Source organism: Branchiostoma floridae, chromosome 10 (assembly GCF_000003815.2).
Source record: "Branchiostoma floridae strain S238N-H82 chromosome 10, Bfl_VNyyK, whole genome shotgun sequence".
NCBI classification, from domain to species: domain Eukaryota; kingdom Metazoa; phylum Chordata; class Leptocardii; order Amphioxiformes; family Branchiostomatidae; genus Branchiostoma; species Branchiostoma floridae.
This window is the reverse complement of record NC_049988.1, coordinates 9,233,591-9,249,245: the sequence shown is the minus strand read 5'-3', so window position 1 is coordinate 9,249,245 and position 15,655 is coordinate 9,233,591. Positions and strand designations below refer to the sequence as shown.

General features: G+C 39.9%; 1 protein-coding gene across 1 annotated transcript in view; it reads right to left on the bottom strand.

Moving 5' to 3' along the window:
• Nucleotides 1–363: 363 nt before the first annotated feature.
• LOC118424019 (cilia- and flagella-associated protein 221-like) overlaps nt 364–15,655 on the bottom strand; it is a gene marked incomplete in the record, with an annotated part of 17,923 nt that continues 2,631 nt past the window's right edge. Inside the window, 20 exon segments of the mRNA XM_035832436.1 lie at nt 364–1,617; nt 2,557–2,628; nt 2,864–2,971; nt 3,933–4,028; nt 4,718–4,818; nt 5,375–5,533; nt 6,026–6,337; nt 6,666–6,746; nt 7,227–7,439; nt 8,033–8,128; nt 8,666–8,755; nt 9,126–9,213; nt 9,572–9,683; nt 10,474–10,591; nt 11,292–11,451; nt 13,103–13,262; nt 13,756–13,859; nt 14,282–14,382; nt 14,878–15,060; nt 15,577–15,629. Coding sequence (XP_035688329.1) covers nt 1,491–1,617; nt 2,557–2,628; nt 2,864–2,971; nt 3,933–4,028; nt 4,718–4,818; nt 5,375–5,533; nt 6,026–6,337; nt 6,666–6,746; nt 7,227–7,439; nt 8,033–8,128; nt 8,666–8,755; nt 9,126–9,213; nt 9,572–9,683; nt 10,474–10,591; nt 11,292–11,451; nt 13,103–13,262; nt 13,756–13,859; nt 14,282–14,382; nt 14,878–15,060; nt 15,577–15,629 — 2,534 coding nt within the window.

Genomic DNA, 15,655 nt, shown 5'->3' with positions numbered 1-15,655 from the left:
AAAGCGCAAATTTTGACTAATTGGCCTGTGAAACCTTACCACCAATTATTCATGTACTTGAGACATGATCCCTACTCTCAGCCTGTGATATTTGGCCTCACCTTCATCATAACATGTTTTTGAATCCAGCCTTGTCCGCTCCAGGCATTTGCTACCCGTGAGCAAAGTTATATCCCTTTCAGTCTTACCATTTCAACACGAGGTTCACAACTTCGTACTATACATAAATGTATTATCCCACAGAAAGAGGTTTAATAATATGACCTCCTTGAACACACACATTTACTCATTATCCATTTCAACCTGGTTTATTGTCTGTTTTCCCCTATCAGGCACATGCCAGATGTAAAAAAAGAATCCAGATTTAACTGTGTAGAAAATTTTATTTTAGAAAGTTTCGAGAAGACAATAGCTCTTTTTGTTATCTACAGCAGTATGTACAAAATTCCCCAGTGGAAGCCAACATTGTACAGTTGATAAAGCCAAGTCTTTACACACATATTTCATCATTTATCTTAACTTTACACTTTTAAATTTATTTCTACAGCATCACACAAGATCACTCAACATGAGCTCATTTAAAAACACTGTGCAATGAAAAACTATTCATATAATCATATAAGGTGTACAAAGTTCAAATATGTAAAGAAAGTATGCAATTTAGACATAAGACAACAGATAACATGGATAACATGATAATATTGGCCCACAATCTACATTCTGAAGAAATAACTTATCCTTCACACTGTTAAAACTGTGTTTTTATAACTCTTGATGCACCATTTTGAACATGGGTTGACAGGGAAAGGTACCTTAACCATAAGGGTGCACATGTGCGAGTGAAATTCACCAACCGTCTGTGTTTGTATGTTTCAGCATGTGTGCCAAGCACTTCAAGCAATGACTTCTCACCAATACTTATTGACAAGAAGAATTCACCCATATAAAGGACTTTCAATAAAACAACTCTAAAGGTATAGATACCCCATCTGCAGAGGAAACAGCTTGAAGCTTCAGACTGTGTCTACATTTGTACATGTCTGATAGTAGGTCTTCTTTTTTAAGAAGTCAGTTTTCTTTTAAAGCAATGAAACAGTTAATTAATCATGGTCTACCTGCAGCAGATTAGACACTTCTAATGCATCGTGCCAACACATTGAACTGTATTTCCATAGAGCTATGTGAAGCTTTGATACTGTAGTTCAGACCAACTAAGCACTTACAGTATAGTCACAGTATTCCTGTAGAGTCCTAAACATTTTTAACAGTCATAAGGGACTCCCTATGTAGTATTCATTGAAAATTTTGTATTTTATTGAAAATGACAATATGATCTATAATGAGATTTATCTATATATTGACCTGAACAATAACAGCAGACAGGTGCATGAGTGGGGGAGGGGGGCAGACAAAAGACTTTGGGAATATTTTGTAACAGGATGTGAGATGTGAACTTGATTGTCTTGGGGTGTACAGAAGAAGTAGCTGCTCTATTTCAGCAGTAGGTCCTTGTTGGTGACCAGGCGCTCCATGTCGTCCACCTTGGTCTGAACCCGCGAGCCCAGCCTGTTGTACCTCTGCTGGAGATACAGCTCTAACTCCTGCTCACGCTGTTCCCTGGGGAACAACAGACAGATGGGAAACTGTCAGGAATGGCACAGTGACAAAGAGAACAACTATCAGGAATGGCACAGTGACACAGAGAACAACAGACAGATGGGAAACTGTCAGGAATGGCACAGTGACACAGAGAACAACAGACAGATGGGAAACTGTCAGGAATGGCACAGTGACACAGAGAACAACAGTCAGAAAACTATCAGGAATGGCACAGTGACACAGAGAACAACAGACAGATGGGAAACTGTCAGGAATGGCACAGTGATATGGAGAACAACTGTCAGGAATGGCACAGTGACACAGAGAACAACTGTCAGGAATGGCACAGTGACACAGAGAACAACTGTCAGGAATGGCACAGTGACACAGAGAACAACTGTCAGGAATGGCACAGTGACACAGAGAACAACTGTCAGGAATGGCACAGTGACACAGAGAACAACTATCAGGAATGGCACAGTGACACAGAAAACAACAGACAGAAAACTGTCAGAAATGGCACAGTAACATTGAGAAAAACTATCACTAGTATCAGGAATGGCGCAGTGATACAGAAGAAAAACTGTCAGGAATGCACAATGACACAGAGAACAAATATCACGAATGGCATGGTGACACAGAAAACAACAAATGGAAAACTGTCAGAAATGGCACAATAACAGCTTAAACACACAAAATACAGCCTGGCCAACAAAAATATAGCCACATGCAGAAAACAAGAAGTGGCATCAGGTTTTAGCTATCATCATAATAGTAATATTATAAGGATACTTTAGCCTGATGAGCATTTAAGCACTAAAAAAACAGTTGTTTTTAAGGCAATATTACAATGAAACTGTTTGGTTACCAATTCAAGTTGGCTTTTGTTTCTCCTTGTCAGGACGTGAAAACTAATTCGGTACTAGATGATAGGAACTAAGATAGAAATCTTCCCACCTGGTGATAGGGCCTGCAGCTGATACTGGGTTGTTTGTAGAGGGCAGTTTTCCTGCATGGGGGAACTCAGACCTGCAACAGTGTACGTGTACATGTTTTAGGTTAGTCAATAATTAAAAATAAATACAGTGGAAATGAATGAATGAATTTTATTGCTCTACAATCACACAAGGTACAATGTATGGCAACCAATAACAACTACTAGCTATATGGACAATAGTCACTCTGGTACCAAAACTCTCCTGGCAAATTATTCTCCCTATAACAGCCAGCTTAGTCGGTCTGGTAGAGACTAAACTGTACCCACCCTTCCAGTTTGGCAGGTTCCTCTGGGATCTGTTCCAGACTGGTGCTGAACTGAGCGTTCACCATCTCTGGGGTCAGCTCAGGTCCTGTGGCTCCCTCCTCCTCCGCACTGAGGAAAAACATAACATCACAACTCAGTCATGATCAGCAAGGTGCTTACAACTACTGCACTACAGCATTGAGAATTTTCATTCCCACATTTGTAATGAATAAGAAGTCCAATTGTAATTGCTTGGTTAGGATCAGGCATGGGAGATGGTAAAAATTACGCCTACAGTCATGAGTCTGCCTGACAACAAGAGGTTTCAGGAGACAACATCATGATTTTAATATGATAATGATTGTGACTACAAAACATTTTCATGGGTTGTAAATTGAGTCACAAATGATTTTACTCATACAGAAGAGCCCATGAAAATTTTCGACATATTTTGTTCATGTCCCAAAAATCAACTGGCACATAACCCATTGTCCAGCTAAAAGTGCAGGGTTGGACAAGTTCATTAGCCCGATTGTCCCGGGCAAGTGCATGACCTGCACCACTTGTCCGATCGGACATGTAAGATTTTTCCATGAGTAACATTTTGATATACTTTTTACCTTTCACAGTCACGGCATCAAGCATTGGCCAACACAGAAAAACAGAGCCAATGAAAAAAAGAATTCCATTGCCAGAAATGAAAACCCATAGAAAAATGTCCTTTAAATTTTGGGCAAGTGAAAAGTTGGTTCGGGCAAGTAAATTTTGCATGTACTTGCCCAATAGGACAACTGAATTTCAGAAAACTTGTCCAACCCTGAAGTGTGTAATCTGATGCCACACTAGTGACCCTAGCAGGTAACGCTACTGAACCTTTATTCGCGGGGTAACCTATATCCGTTGTGTATAAAAGCAGGGTATTCTGGGATATGAAGTAAAGGGACGGTGTTTTTAAACTGAAAATTATGTATTGAAAATATGGCAAATTGAAACCATCGTCCGTCGACATGATATCCATGATAAACGACCTGTTTAAAAAAACGACGGATATAGGTTACCCCACGGATAAAAGTGAACTAGCGATACTTACGCTGCCACCTCGATGGCCTGTCTGTCCTCCTCAGGGAGACTGTTCAGCAGGGGTGGGGGCTCATCTGGCAGCAGGTCTGAACTGAACGGGTCCGACCTGGAGACAGGAGGCAGGGAGAACGACTCTCGTTAAAATTAGGGCTTGAAATACTGGGTGCATCTTGGAGCAGCCAAAATTGAAGCTGTGCATTACACAGGTGCACCCAAATATTCACATATGTAAAGGTTTGTGTTAGAAAGATAACAAAATGTATGTCATAGTATTTGTTTAACAATTTGAAGTTGGAATTTGGGTTCATCAAAATTTTTGATACTCCAAAATAGATTCAAGCTCAGAAAGGTTTGTGATTATCTTTTCTGAAATTCTACCTTACTGTAAATGCAGAAATGTTCTCGGTGGATTAATGTTCGCGGTTTTCGCGGTGACCACTTCACCGCGAAATTAAAACCACCGCAAACATTTTTCTATTATGGTATTACACAGTAGTCGATGGTGTTACCGCGAAATTAAAACTACCGCGAAAAGTCCTTTTTCCCGCTAACGCGAAATTAAATCCCCGTGAACTTAAATGCATTTACATTATTCTATGTGGGGCACTCAAATTTTTTTGGGAGTTTTATGTTGGGTGCGCCAGTGCATCTAATCCCAAAGATGAATTTCAAGCCCTAAAGATTCTTACATATTTCAACCTTGGACAAAATGAACAAATGAACAGATGAACAAAATAAGTCATAGTAAACCATACAGTAAAAGTCTATTGAAAGGAAGAGTAACGTTGTTCTCACCATCTGGGTACCCAGACATTAGTGAGGGTGGGGGTGTTGGCCAGGGACATCAGCCCTTGGGATGGGAACTTCTTCCACGACATGATGCCTTTGATTACATCCTGCAATGGGATAAACAGTTGAGCAGATTTATACAAAGGCATAAAAAGACTACATGTACATGTACAGTGTATATTATTAAGTTCTAGTACAAAAATGTACATACACATAAAAGGAATCCAAGGCTATGACACAAGCAGACAAGATGTATGATTGTTTTCCTAAAAGCACTTCTACTGACATGCTCAACACAATAACTAACTTTTCAGTAAAGTGTATTTTTTAAAAATCTCCTTTAAAATGCCTGTTATATGAAGATACAAAAAGGATTGGGTTTTATATTATGTTTTGATATGTACTTTGCATTTTTGTATTTTGTTTCGACATGTATCATGTATTTTTAAAGAAAAATATGATTGTTTTACTGTCAAAACATTATGCAAGCAAAGCATGAGGATCAGCTTCATGGAGAAAATACCTGTCAGGCACTTTCTTATAGCCTAAGTACATGTATATACTGTTTGCTATGTCATAACTAGCAATATTTTCTCTTGTCATTCCCTATATTTTGATACTATAAAAGACAACAACACAAACATATATGCTAGACAATCTCACCTCTCTGTCTAAGAACTTCTTCTGTGTAGCGAGGTGCTGTGTCCAGTAGGGGGAGTCCTTGGGTACCGTGTACCTGGGCAGCGGACACAGGTGGAAGTCTGGGTCCGTCTCCGCGTACGGCATGGGAGCCATGAACACCTGCAGACCAGGTGCTGGGTTCTGTGAAAACAGGAGACAAGAAGCGTGATAAAACTATGAATTAGAACTCTTTTCTGGAGTTGACCAGAATACTGTAACATCATACTATCTAAGAAAAAAGTCAACTTTTACAACAACTGCAAAGACTGGTCCGGGAGCATATCTTAGCAAATATGAGGAAAATGTAGTTCAACTATCTTTAGGAAAAGAGAACAAATTTTCTATAGCCATCTTACAGTGTGATAAAGGTTATCGTTATTGGTATAAAGAAAAAACAATACAACTTTTCACTTCACTGCACTTTGGTCTAACTTACAAAGATATGCAGTGGGTGGTAGTCTAATGTGCATGGATGAATAAACTTAAAAGTATCTCACAAAAACCTTCTATCCGGGAAGAACAATACTTACAAAGATATACAGTGTGTGGTAATCTATGTGCATGGATGAATATACTTAAGAGTATCTCACAATAATCTGTATCCACCTTTTATCCCCTAAGAGAGATACTTACAAAGATATGCAGTGGGTGGTAGTCAGGAGGGTGGAACAAGGCTTCAGGTGGCACCAGAGTCATGGTGCTGGGCCCGGCAGGCCTGTCGGTCTCCTCCCGCAGTTCTATTCTGGACATCCTGTCTTCTACAAGCTCCTCCTCGCCCTCTGCCCCTGCAGTTTCCTCCTCCTCCACTAGGGGGGGCGGCAGGACGATGATCTCGTCCTCGGCTCCCGTCCTGAGCGGCCGGGCCAGTCTGGGCGTGACGTAACCCCTGGACGAGTCGTGCACGCCGTGCTGGCTGTATCCCATCAGATCATACTGCTTTGGAACCTGGAAAAAACAGACATCTCCTGTTAAGCTATCCTTTTCTTCATTATTGAAGAATAAACATACGAGCTGACTAATATTACTGTAACAGTCTTAGTAAAATGTTATAATTAGGGCTGTCTCCAGGACCCGTCCCTCCGTCTTGGGACAGAAATTTGCTTCTTGGAACGCAAAAAATTTTACCCAGTCTGTCCAAAAAAATATGAGCTTCATGACATGAAATTGATGAAAATGTATTTACATAAGTTTAAAGTCAAACTTAACAATGAAACAATGAGAGACAATGAAAAGTTACTATAATGGTTACTGGGTGTGCAGCAGTGCCACCTACCTTCAGACTGAAGTATGGCACTTTCCTCTTGACAAAAACATCATCATTTTTGGCGGGAACAGGACCAAGTGCATCTGGAGCCTGCAATAGAACCACATCATCAGTACTCAATACTCAATATAAGATATCTAACAAGTGTATTTGTGAACTTCTTGAACTATTTGTAAAAGGACTATGCACAAATGATACATGTGTGTACAAATGATTTAAAAAAAAGTCTTACTTATCCAATGCAACATTGATCATAAGCACGGATTAAACAAGAAGATAAAAAAACAAATGGTCAAAATCAGTGATGAAATCAAAGATTTTGTGAATTTCTTGGTTTTGTTACTGTTGTGTATTTCTCACGGTCCGTCTATGCATTTTCCTGCCAGCCTAAGTGAACAACTTTGGACCCAGGCCAAGCCAACCTTCCCATCCTGCCAGTCCTAGGTTACACCATCTTCATCCTGTCACTCTGCATTATTCAACTAACAAACTACAGACAAGACAATCAAACACACTGATCAAAAACAATACCTCCGTTTTCACGGAGGTACCCGGAAAATTTTCACTCACCATATCATCCTTGACATCAGGGGGAACGTATGACGGGAAAGACTCCACTTTCACTTGCGGTGCGGTCATCTCCAGCGGAATCTTTATCTCATCATCCTCGCCCTTGAACTTGACATCAGTGACTTCCTGCACAGCGTACTTTCCCTTTCGCCAGTCCGTAATAAACGTCTTCAAAGAACCTAACTTTTTATGTACTCTTTGCCTAACAATAACCTGATGGAAGGTAAGAGAGCGAAACTCAGTGTTAAAGTTACAAAGGATTCAAGTGAATGGAGTATACTGTAAATGCATTTAAGTTCGCGGGGATTTAATTTCGTGGTAGCGGGAAAAAGGAATCTTTGCGGTGGATTTAAATTCGCGGTGAAGTGGTCACCACGAAAACCGCGAACATTAATCCATCGCGAACATTTCTGCATTTACAGTACTACATGTATTGGCTGTCTTATATGTATTGTTGTTGCACTATGTAAGACTCACAGTATTACTAGTATTGGTAAAATCTGAGCAATCTGTAATGATTTTATTGATATTGATAACTTGCTGATGAAATACTGTCATCTACAACTAAATCTAGCAATACTGTTATTGTTAAAGAAAGCAATTGACTTCTGTATAATGAAAAATTTGAGGGGGATCTGTTATGATAATTGCTCAAATTATAGAATTAATTGTTGAACGTTATTGCATACTGAAAACACGGAGAGGGGGCATCATTACAGAACCATAGTGATAAGAAATAGAAGGGTAACACGAAAATTGATCCAGAAAATCAAAGAATAATTTGGAAAAGCCTGAAGAGAACTGACCTTTCTAGCAGCCTGTGCAAACCTGCCGAGCGCCTGGTGTCTCATGGCCCAGGGGTCATTCTTATACAGGTCAAACTGGGGCGACACTTCTGGGTACTGTACAGGGAAAAACACACATACTTCATGTATAATAGTACTTTAGGGTTAGACAAGTTTTCTAAAATTCACTAGTCTTATCGGGCAAGTACATAAAAGATTTGCTTTTCTGTACAAACTTTTCACCTACCCAAAATTCATCATCATCATTCAAATCATCAAATAATTTGAATTTTTTAAATGTAATTCACTACTAGCAGTAGAATTCTTTTTTATTTGGCTCTATTTTTCTGTGTTGACCAACGCATGATGTCATGATTGTGAAAAGTAACAAGTGTATCAAGATCTGACTGATGGAAACATCTTTCTTGCCCAATCCAGCAAGTTAAACATGTGCTTGCCCGATTGGCACTTTCACTTGCCCAGTTACTCAACTCAAGCAACTGGATATGATTTTGGAAACAGTCAGACTTCATCAACATATTACAAGTATGTTGAACATTTTTGTCATTGCAAGAACATGTACACGATTACATATCATACAGTTATCATATCTTTCTGAGACATGTGTTAGAGAAAACAGAATTCCAGACTTACCTCTCCAGCTACCCTCCATGTTCGCCGTAACGAACATGCCGTGCAGGCTCTGTTGAACTCTATGTCTGGTAAAGGGTCGCCTCTCTGAAACTGGAAAATAGTGAAGGAACAAAGTTTTACACTTATTCAGTTTGTACTAAATGAAAGGAGAGGACTAATCCTGCAGCTAACTGACATCTCTTACATTGCAGTTATCCCTCAGTAAGACAGGTGGAGCTACATATCATTCCCAATTTTAATGCAATGCACAAAAACATCGGATCCTTTAAGCACTACATTAGGTATTCTGTGAATTGAATTCTGAACATTGCAGTCATCCCTCAGTAAGATAGGTGGGGCTGCTTGTTCCCAGTTCTAATGCAATGCACAGAAACATCTTTATCCAGTAGTACTACATTAGGCATTCTATGCATTGTATTCTGAACCTACTAGAGCCAGTATGTAGTAAAGTCATACGCACCCTATACTCTTTCACAGCCTCCTCCCTATTGGCCAGAATCTCCATCCTCTCTGTTGCTGTCAGCTGGTCCTTGCCTGGATGGACTTGCCTGCAGTAACAACAGGTATATCAGTTTTAACTCACACTGAAATATTTGTAAGGACAGCTAGCTCTCACACAGTAGGAATGACTCTTGTAACTTTCATTTCTGACCATTTGGTCACTGATGTGACTTTACAATAGGGAAGTACACCTTCAACATGAAAATTACAACTGCCAGAATTACAGAGTTTCTTCTTGTGCTTTAAGTACTGTAAATCTATTTAATATCACGGTCAATAATTTAAGGGTTTGAGGGAAAGGAAAACATCCTTGTCTAGTTTTAGTGAACTGAGACCTATTTTTATTCACTTATTGGGCATCAAGAAACATAATATTACAAATAAGATTCCTGACTAATGACTGACCATCTGAGCTGGTTTTTCCTCTCGGCCATGACGTCCTGCTGTACCTGGTACTCAAACAGGGCCTCCTTCATCTGTCTGGTGTTGGGGGCCAGGTCCTTCTTAGAGGTGATGGCTGATAGGAACACAACTCAACATGAACTATATGTTCCAACAAACCATTCAGCGTCACAGCAGAATAGTCAGTTTAAGAAATATGTTAAGTATTTATTCTAACATATGCCGCGTACAGAATTATTTGTGTCTGAAAACAATTAGAGATGAATTACAAACTTCTTCCATGTCACCATTCAATAGACTTATCCTGAATGCCCATCACAATCAACAGTTCAACCAAAGACCAACAAGACGATCAGTGGTTCAACCAAGGAGAGAGTGCTCCATGCCCATCAAATAGTTGCATTTTCTTGTAATTCATTTTGCATTTCTATGTTTTGATGGAGGTGGACATGGCTATGGGATTGGGCTATTGTTAAAATGCTGTTTAACTAGGAACCACCTTTAGAGTCTACAGACCTATTACTAAGTTCCTAGATGACTATGATTGCTACAGATCTGTTACTAAGTTCCTAGATGACTATGATTGCTACAGATCTGTTACTAAGTTCCTAGATGACTATGATTTCTACAGACCTGTTACTAAGTTCCTAGATGACTATGATTTCTACAGACCTGTTACTAAGTTCCTAGATGACTGTGATTTCTACAGACCTATTACTAAGTTCCTAGATGACTATGATTTCTACAGACCTATTACTAAGTTCCTAGATGACTATGATTTCTACAGACCTGTTACTAAGTTCCTAGATGACTATGATTTCTACAGACCTATTCCTAAGTTCCTAGATGACTATGATTTCTGATGACAATTCAGCTATATGTTTTCTATAGCTGGTTCTTCCTACCTTCCCTCAGGTCCTTAGTCCTGAGTTTGCCGGGAGTCTGGTTCAGAACACTGGAGACAGCGTACGGGGTGTTCAGGTTGGGGGGAAATCTCAGGCCTTCATACTCAATGTCCTGTGGCTGAAACCAGGATCAAAGCTCCATGTTATAAATAGTATTGTAGGAACTGGTCACCAGTTATGATAGCATAGCGATCTGAAGTTGTCTCTTATCCATTGCCATACACTTAATTGCTAGTGGAATGTTGTCACCTATACATGGTCAATGTTGTCATTGTTATCAACAAACAATTATATAGAACATTGCATATATCACTACAGTCATGGCCGAGTCTTGCGGGTCACGTGGCATGGAGCAGAGAACCAGCCAGGAATCTCCTGCTCTGGACTCCTGACAAAAAAGAGAAAGATTGGACGACTACCACAACACTAATGACACTCATAGAAACAGGAACAAATCTAGAGGGACACGAAGAAGGACAACAGTTCTGGAGATCAGGACTGTCACCAGGACCCATCCCTCCGTCCTGGGACAGAAATGTGCTTGTTTGAACGGACAAACTTTCACCCCATCCATAAAAAAATCTAACCTTCAGTACATAGAATTGATGAAAATGTGTTTTCAAAAGCTGAAAATGATACATTTTATGGGACAATCAACAATATGGGCTCCCAAACAGTGAGGAAAAATTGCTGGAGACAGTCCTGCTGGAGATGGAACTTAACTTTCTCCACCTTACAAGAGGATGACCGATAATTAGGATAATGTTATCATTTGTATGTCCATGAATAAAACAATTAGACAGTAAAACAGATCTTACCGGCTGTGCGGTGGCTCCCCCCGATCGCGTCCTCTCTCGTGTCTTGTTGCGTTTCTTCCTGCGCGCCATGTGGATGGGAGAGATGCAGTGTGGGTCCAGCGGTTCTCCTGCCTTGATCATGTCATCACTGTCATCAGCACCATGGCCGTTCATCATGGTCCTGCCATGTCAAAACATTAGTCGTTAACACTGCTGAACAATCTTAGGCACAACACATAACGCTAGCGCTAGTTCACCTTAATCCGTGGGGTAACCTAGATTCGTTGTTTTAAAAAAAATGGGTATTTAGAGATTTCCGATCAACGACATGGGTTTTAAATGTTAACATTTCCAAGATATTGCAATGTGAAACTACATCCAAACGACTTTACGATCACCAAAACACCCTATTTTAATATACAACGGATATAGGTTACCCTATGGATAAAGGTGATCTAACGTTACATGAAAAAAAGGATTACTCAGACCTTTGTAAATTTAATGCTTCTTGAGGTTTTTCTCCACATGCCACTGTTTCATATTCATTTAGTTGTTAGTTGAAAATCAAGAACAATTTTGGTTTAATCTCATTTGCAAAACTATGATATTGAACTTACACAAGAAAGGGTATGAATAGATTATTCTGAAAAAAGTACCCCTGAATCATGAAATTTCACAAATATTGTTGTGTAATCATATCTATCAATATTTCTACATTGTACCAGTAGTTTTAAGAAGAACAAAATCACTTTTCACATGATAATGAAAAGCTGTTAGGGGTATAATTAATTTTGTTGTTAACAACACGTCATACTGCAACTTATAAGTCGTTGACACTAAGCTCCAAGCAGATGTTGGGTAATCTCACAGCCAGTTGGATTGTATGACTTTAGAGGAGGCCAGCAGTCAAAAATGGTATGACCTTCCAACCCAACATCTGCTTGAAGATTACGATGACACTTTTGATTAATGTTGGGTTGCAAAATAATGCTCAAGGACAACTAATGATTGGCAAGGGCCAAGTGCATCCTTCTAATAATATCCCCACCAATATATAACCTATCTGTCATGACTCTATTATTACAACTGGCAGGAATAGTCTAGAAGTAGATATGCAAATCATAGCAGGCTCAATGCGAAACTAAACAGTATCATTTCTAGCACAGCATAGATAACAAAAAACCTACTGACATTTTTGGAGGCTTACATTGTGACCAACAAAGAGTTTAGGGTCATAATGAGTCAAACATTTAAGGCTGACAAGCTTAAGACATGATTTTGGGAACTGATACTTACATTTATTCTCAAGACAAAGTGTAAAATACAGCATTTTTCTTTTATTTCTGGTGTTGATAATTGACTATAAGAATAAAATGCCCAAAGAATGAATATGATGTGCTTGTTGCTTTAGATTTTGATATGCTGATACAACTGGATACATAATTATAAATATGCTTAATGCACAGAAAACAAGAAAGGCATACATTTACTATAAACTCAAATTCATAAAAACATATTGTTAGTCATAGGAAAATACTACCTGTATTTCAAGTCTAAATCACTGAGAAAAGTTTAGGGGAGACTGAGAGAAAATCCCTAACTTCAGCACAATACAAATACTGAAATAGCAATTACTCAAGCAACTGGATATGATTTTGGAAACAGTCAGACGTTTTAGATAACATTTCTTATCTTTCATCAATGTCAATGAAGATACTTTGTTGGAGAGCAGCTGTTATATCCTAACTATGAATTGATATATGCAACTTTTTAGTGATCAGTACAAAGTGAAATCCATATGATTAATCTAAACCATTGGTAATGGTCCCTACTTTGCGGACAGCCCAGGCTGAGAGGTGCCCACGAAGCTGCACAGCAGAGGTTTGGAGTTGAACTGGGACACTGTCACCTGGATCTTCATGTTCGCTGTGATGAACTCCGACGGGGAGAACGTCACCGTGATTACAGCTTCCCCATTGGCTGGGACTGTGCCTATAAACGAGTCAGCATGAATATCTTTATTCACCTTGGTGTATCATTGCAGCCAGTAGGTACCCAATCTGAGTAATGAGGCTGCGTAGGTACTCGAGACACTTCTGTGAACACGGGACCTCCATTTTACATCCCCTTCTAAAGACAAATACAATTCTTTACAACATGTCCGAGCTAAGCCGACTGGGAGATCTAACTCAGACCCACGGATCTACGGATTTGGATCCAGATAGATTTGGATCCCAGCAGTGGGGTTGTGTTACCGCTTGTGCCACAGAGACATTCCCAAATAGACAAGTCATAAAATACTTTGGATAGCAAAAGAAATTTTACGTCTTCTTCTGGCTATTTCTGTTTCACTTGAATTTTGCCTCTACCACTAAATAACATTGTGGAAATGCAAGAACTACATCATTTAAAAGGTTTCAAACAAACTTGACTGGGAAAAAAAGGAAAAGGGGTCTGTGACCCCTGACCTTCGGATGACCCTTACCTGTTTGCGGTTCGACCTTGAAAGCTGGGTGGGGCTGGATGAAGGAGATCTGGAACTCGAAGTCGATGGGTGCGTTACACCTCAGGGGGATCTTCTTCACACGACTGGAATAACACACATGATATCATCATCAATACAGTACATCTAAGCACATGTTCTTTCTTTCTTTATTGACAAAACTCATTAGACGGGTCAGCCTTGACAGCTCGCACTGGTAACGGCTGACACACAAAAATTCTGACGAAGAATTCATTACGATAAGCAGTACAATAACAATATACAATATAATATAATCAATAACCATAGAAAATGTGTCCTGCATCTTCAAAATATCAATTAACACATACCAAAATAACTTTTGACAGAGGATAAATCCTGAGTTCATCCCAACTTCTGTTTATCGACAACCATTAAGAGATATTTGAAAGGTTATGTCATGGAACAAAAGGACATTCAATGGCTGTGCCATAAGAGCAATCTCTCTTTGTTTACTGTTGTGTCTGCAGTGGGTAAGGTTGCAGCTTACATCTGTCCGATGGGTGTTGGTGGGAAGGTGACCTGTGAAGGGAAGTCTGCTGTGTTCATCACAGGGTAGGCATGGATGGGGATCAGCAGGTTCTCATCATCCTGGGGAAAATTTTCAAAAATTAATCAAATTCTTTATATACCATTACATATCACAAACTTCAGATGGTGACATGGTGATTAAGGTGTGGTACAGAAAATTCAGGTACGGTACGGTTCAGGTCTAGAGGATCAGGTACAGGTCCGGACCTGAACCTGGACCTAATTAGTAATTGTCTGAGAAAAGTTGTAAATGGGCGATGCTCAAAAACAATGGTCCATTTCACTATTACAAATGAATCTGTTTGGTAGAGTATCCAACTCCCACCAGCGTTTAAAAAAAATGGTTTTGAACCGGTGCCAACCCCTAGTGATTAGCGTTGCTGAGTCATAATCTAAAAGTTCTGGGTTTAATTCCCTACTAAGTCCCTATGTTGTACCCTTGGGAAAGGCACCAATTTCCTTACCACAAAGAAAATTGAAATTGAGTACCTACAGGCAGTTTACGTATATGTAATCCAAACAAACAAACGCTGAAACCATTAACATGATCCCTACCTTGCAGTGGATCCTGATACAGTCGTAGTAGTACCTCCACTCATCAGGAGTGAACTCCACCTGTACATCCATGGTCAGCCCGGGGACCAGGCGATCAGGCTTTGTGTAGTGCAGTTTGAAGTAGGAGGTGGCCGGGGGGAGGATGTGCATCCTCTGGATGTCACCAGACACGTTAGCGACTCTCTGGTGGGGGAAAAATAGGACTTAAATCAAGTTATTCTATCGATGCCTTGTAATTAGTCAGTGAACATTTCCTCAGCCATCAACTTATTTCATTGCCGAAAAGTGGTCAAATGGCCTGCCTTTCACAGACTACATACACAGATGAAGAAAAAACAAACGACATACACAAATGCACACAGATGCAGAAATAACTCTGAGTCTGGGACACACACACACAGAGACACACACACACACAAAAACACAAACACACAGTGACAAACACAGACAGACACACATACAGACACACACATGCACGCACACAAACACACACAGAGACAGACACACACACACAAATACACACACAGACATACACACATGCACACACAGACACACAAACACACAGAGATGGACACACACAAACACAGAAATGCACAAACACACACACACACACAGACACATACAGACACACACAAATAGACACACACACACACAGATGGACACACCTACATACATACACAGACAGACAGACAGACCCACCATGATCTGTTTCTGTGTCTTGTTCAGCTCAAAGCCTGCAAAGTGGATGACAGCTGTGTGTGTGTGTGTCTATTTGTGT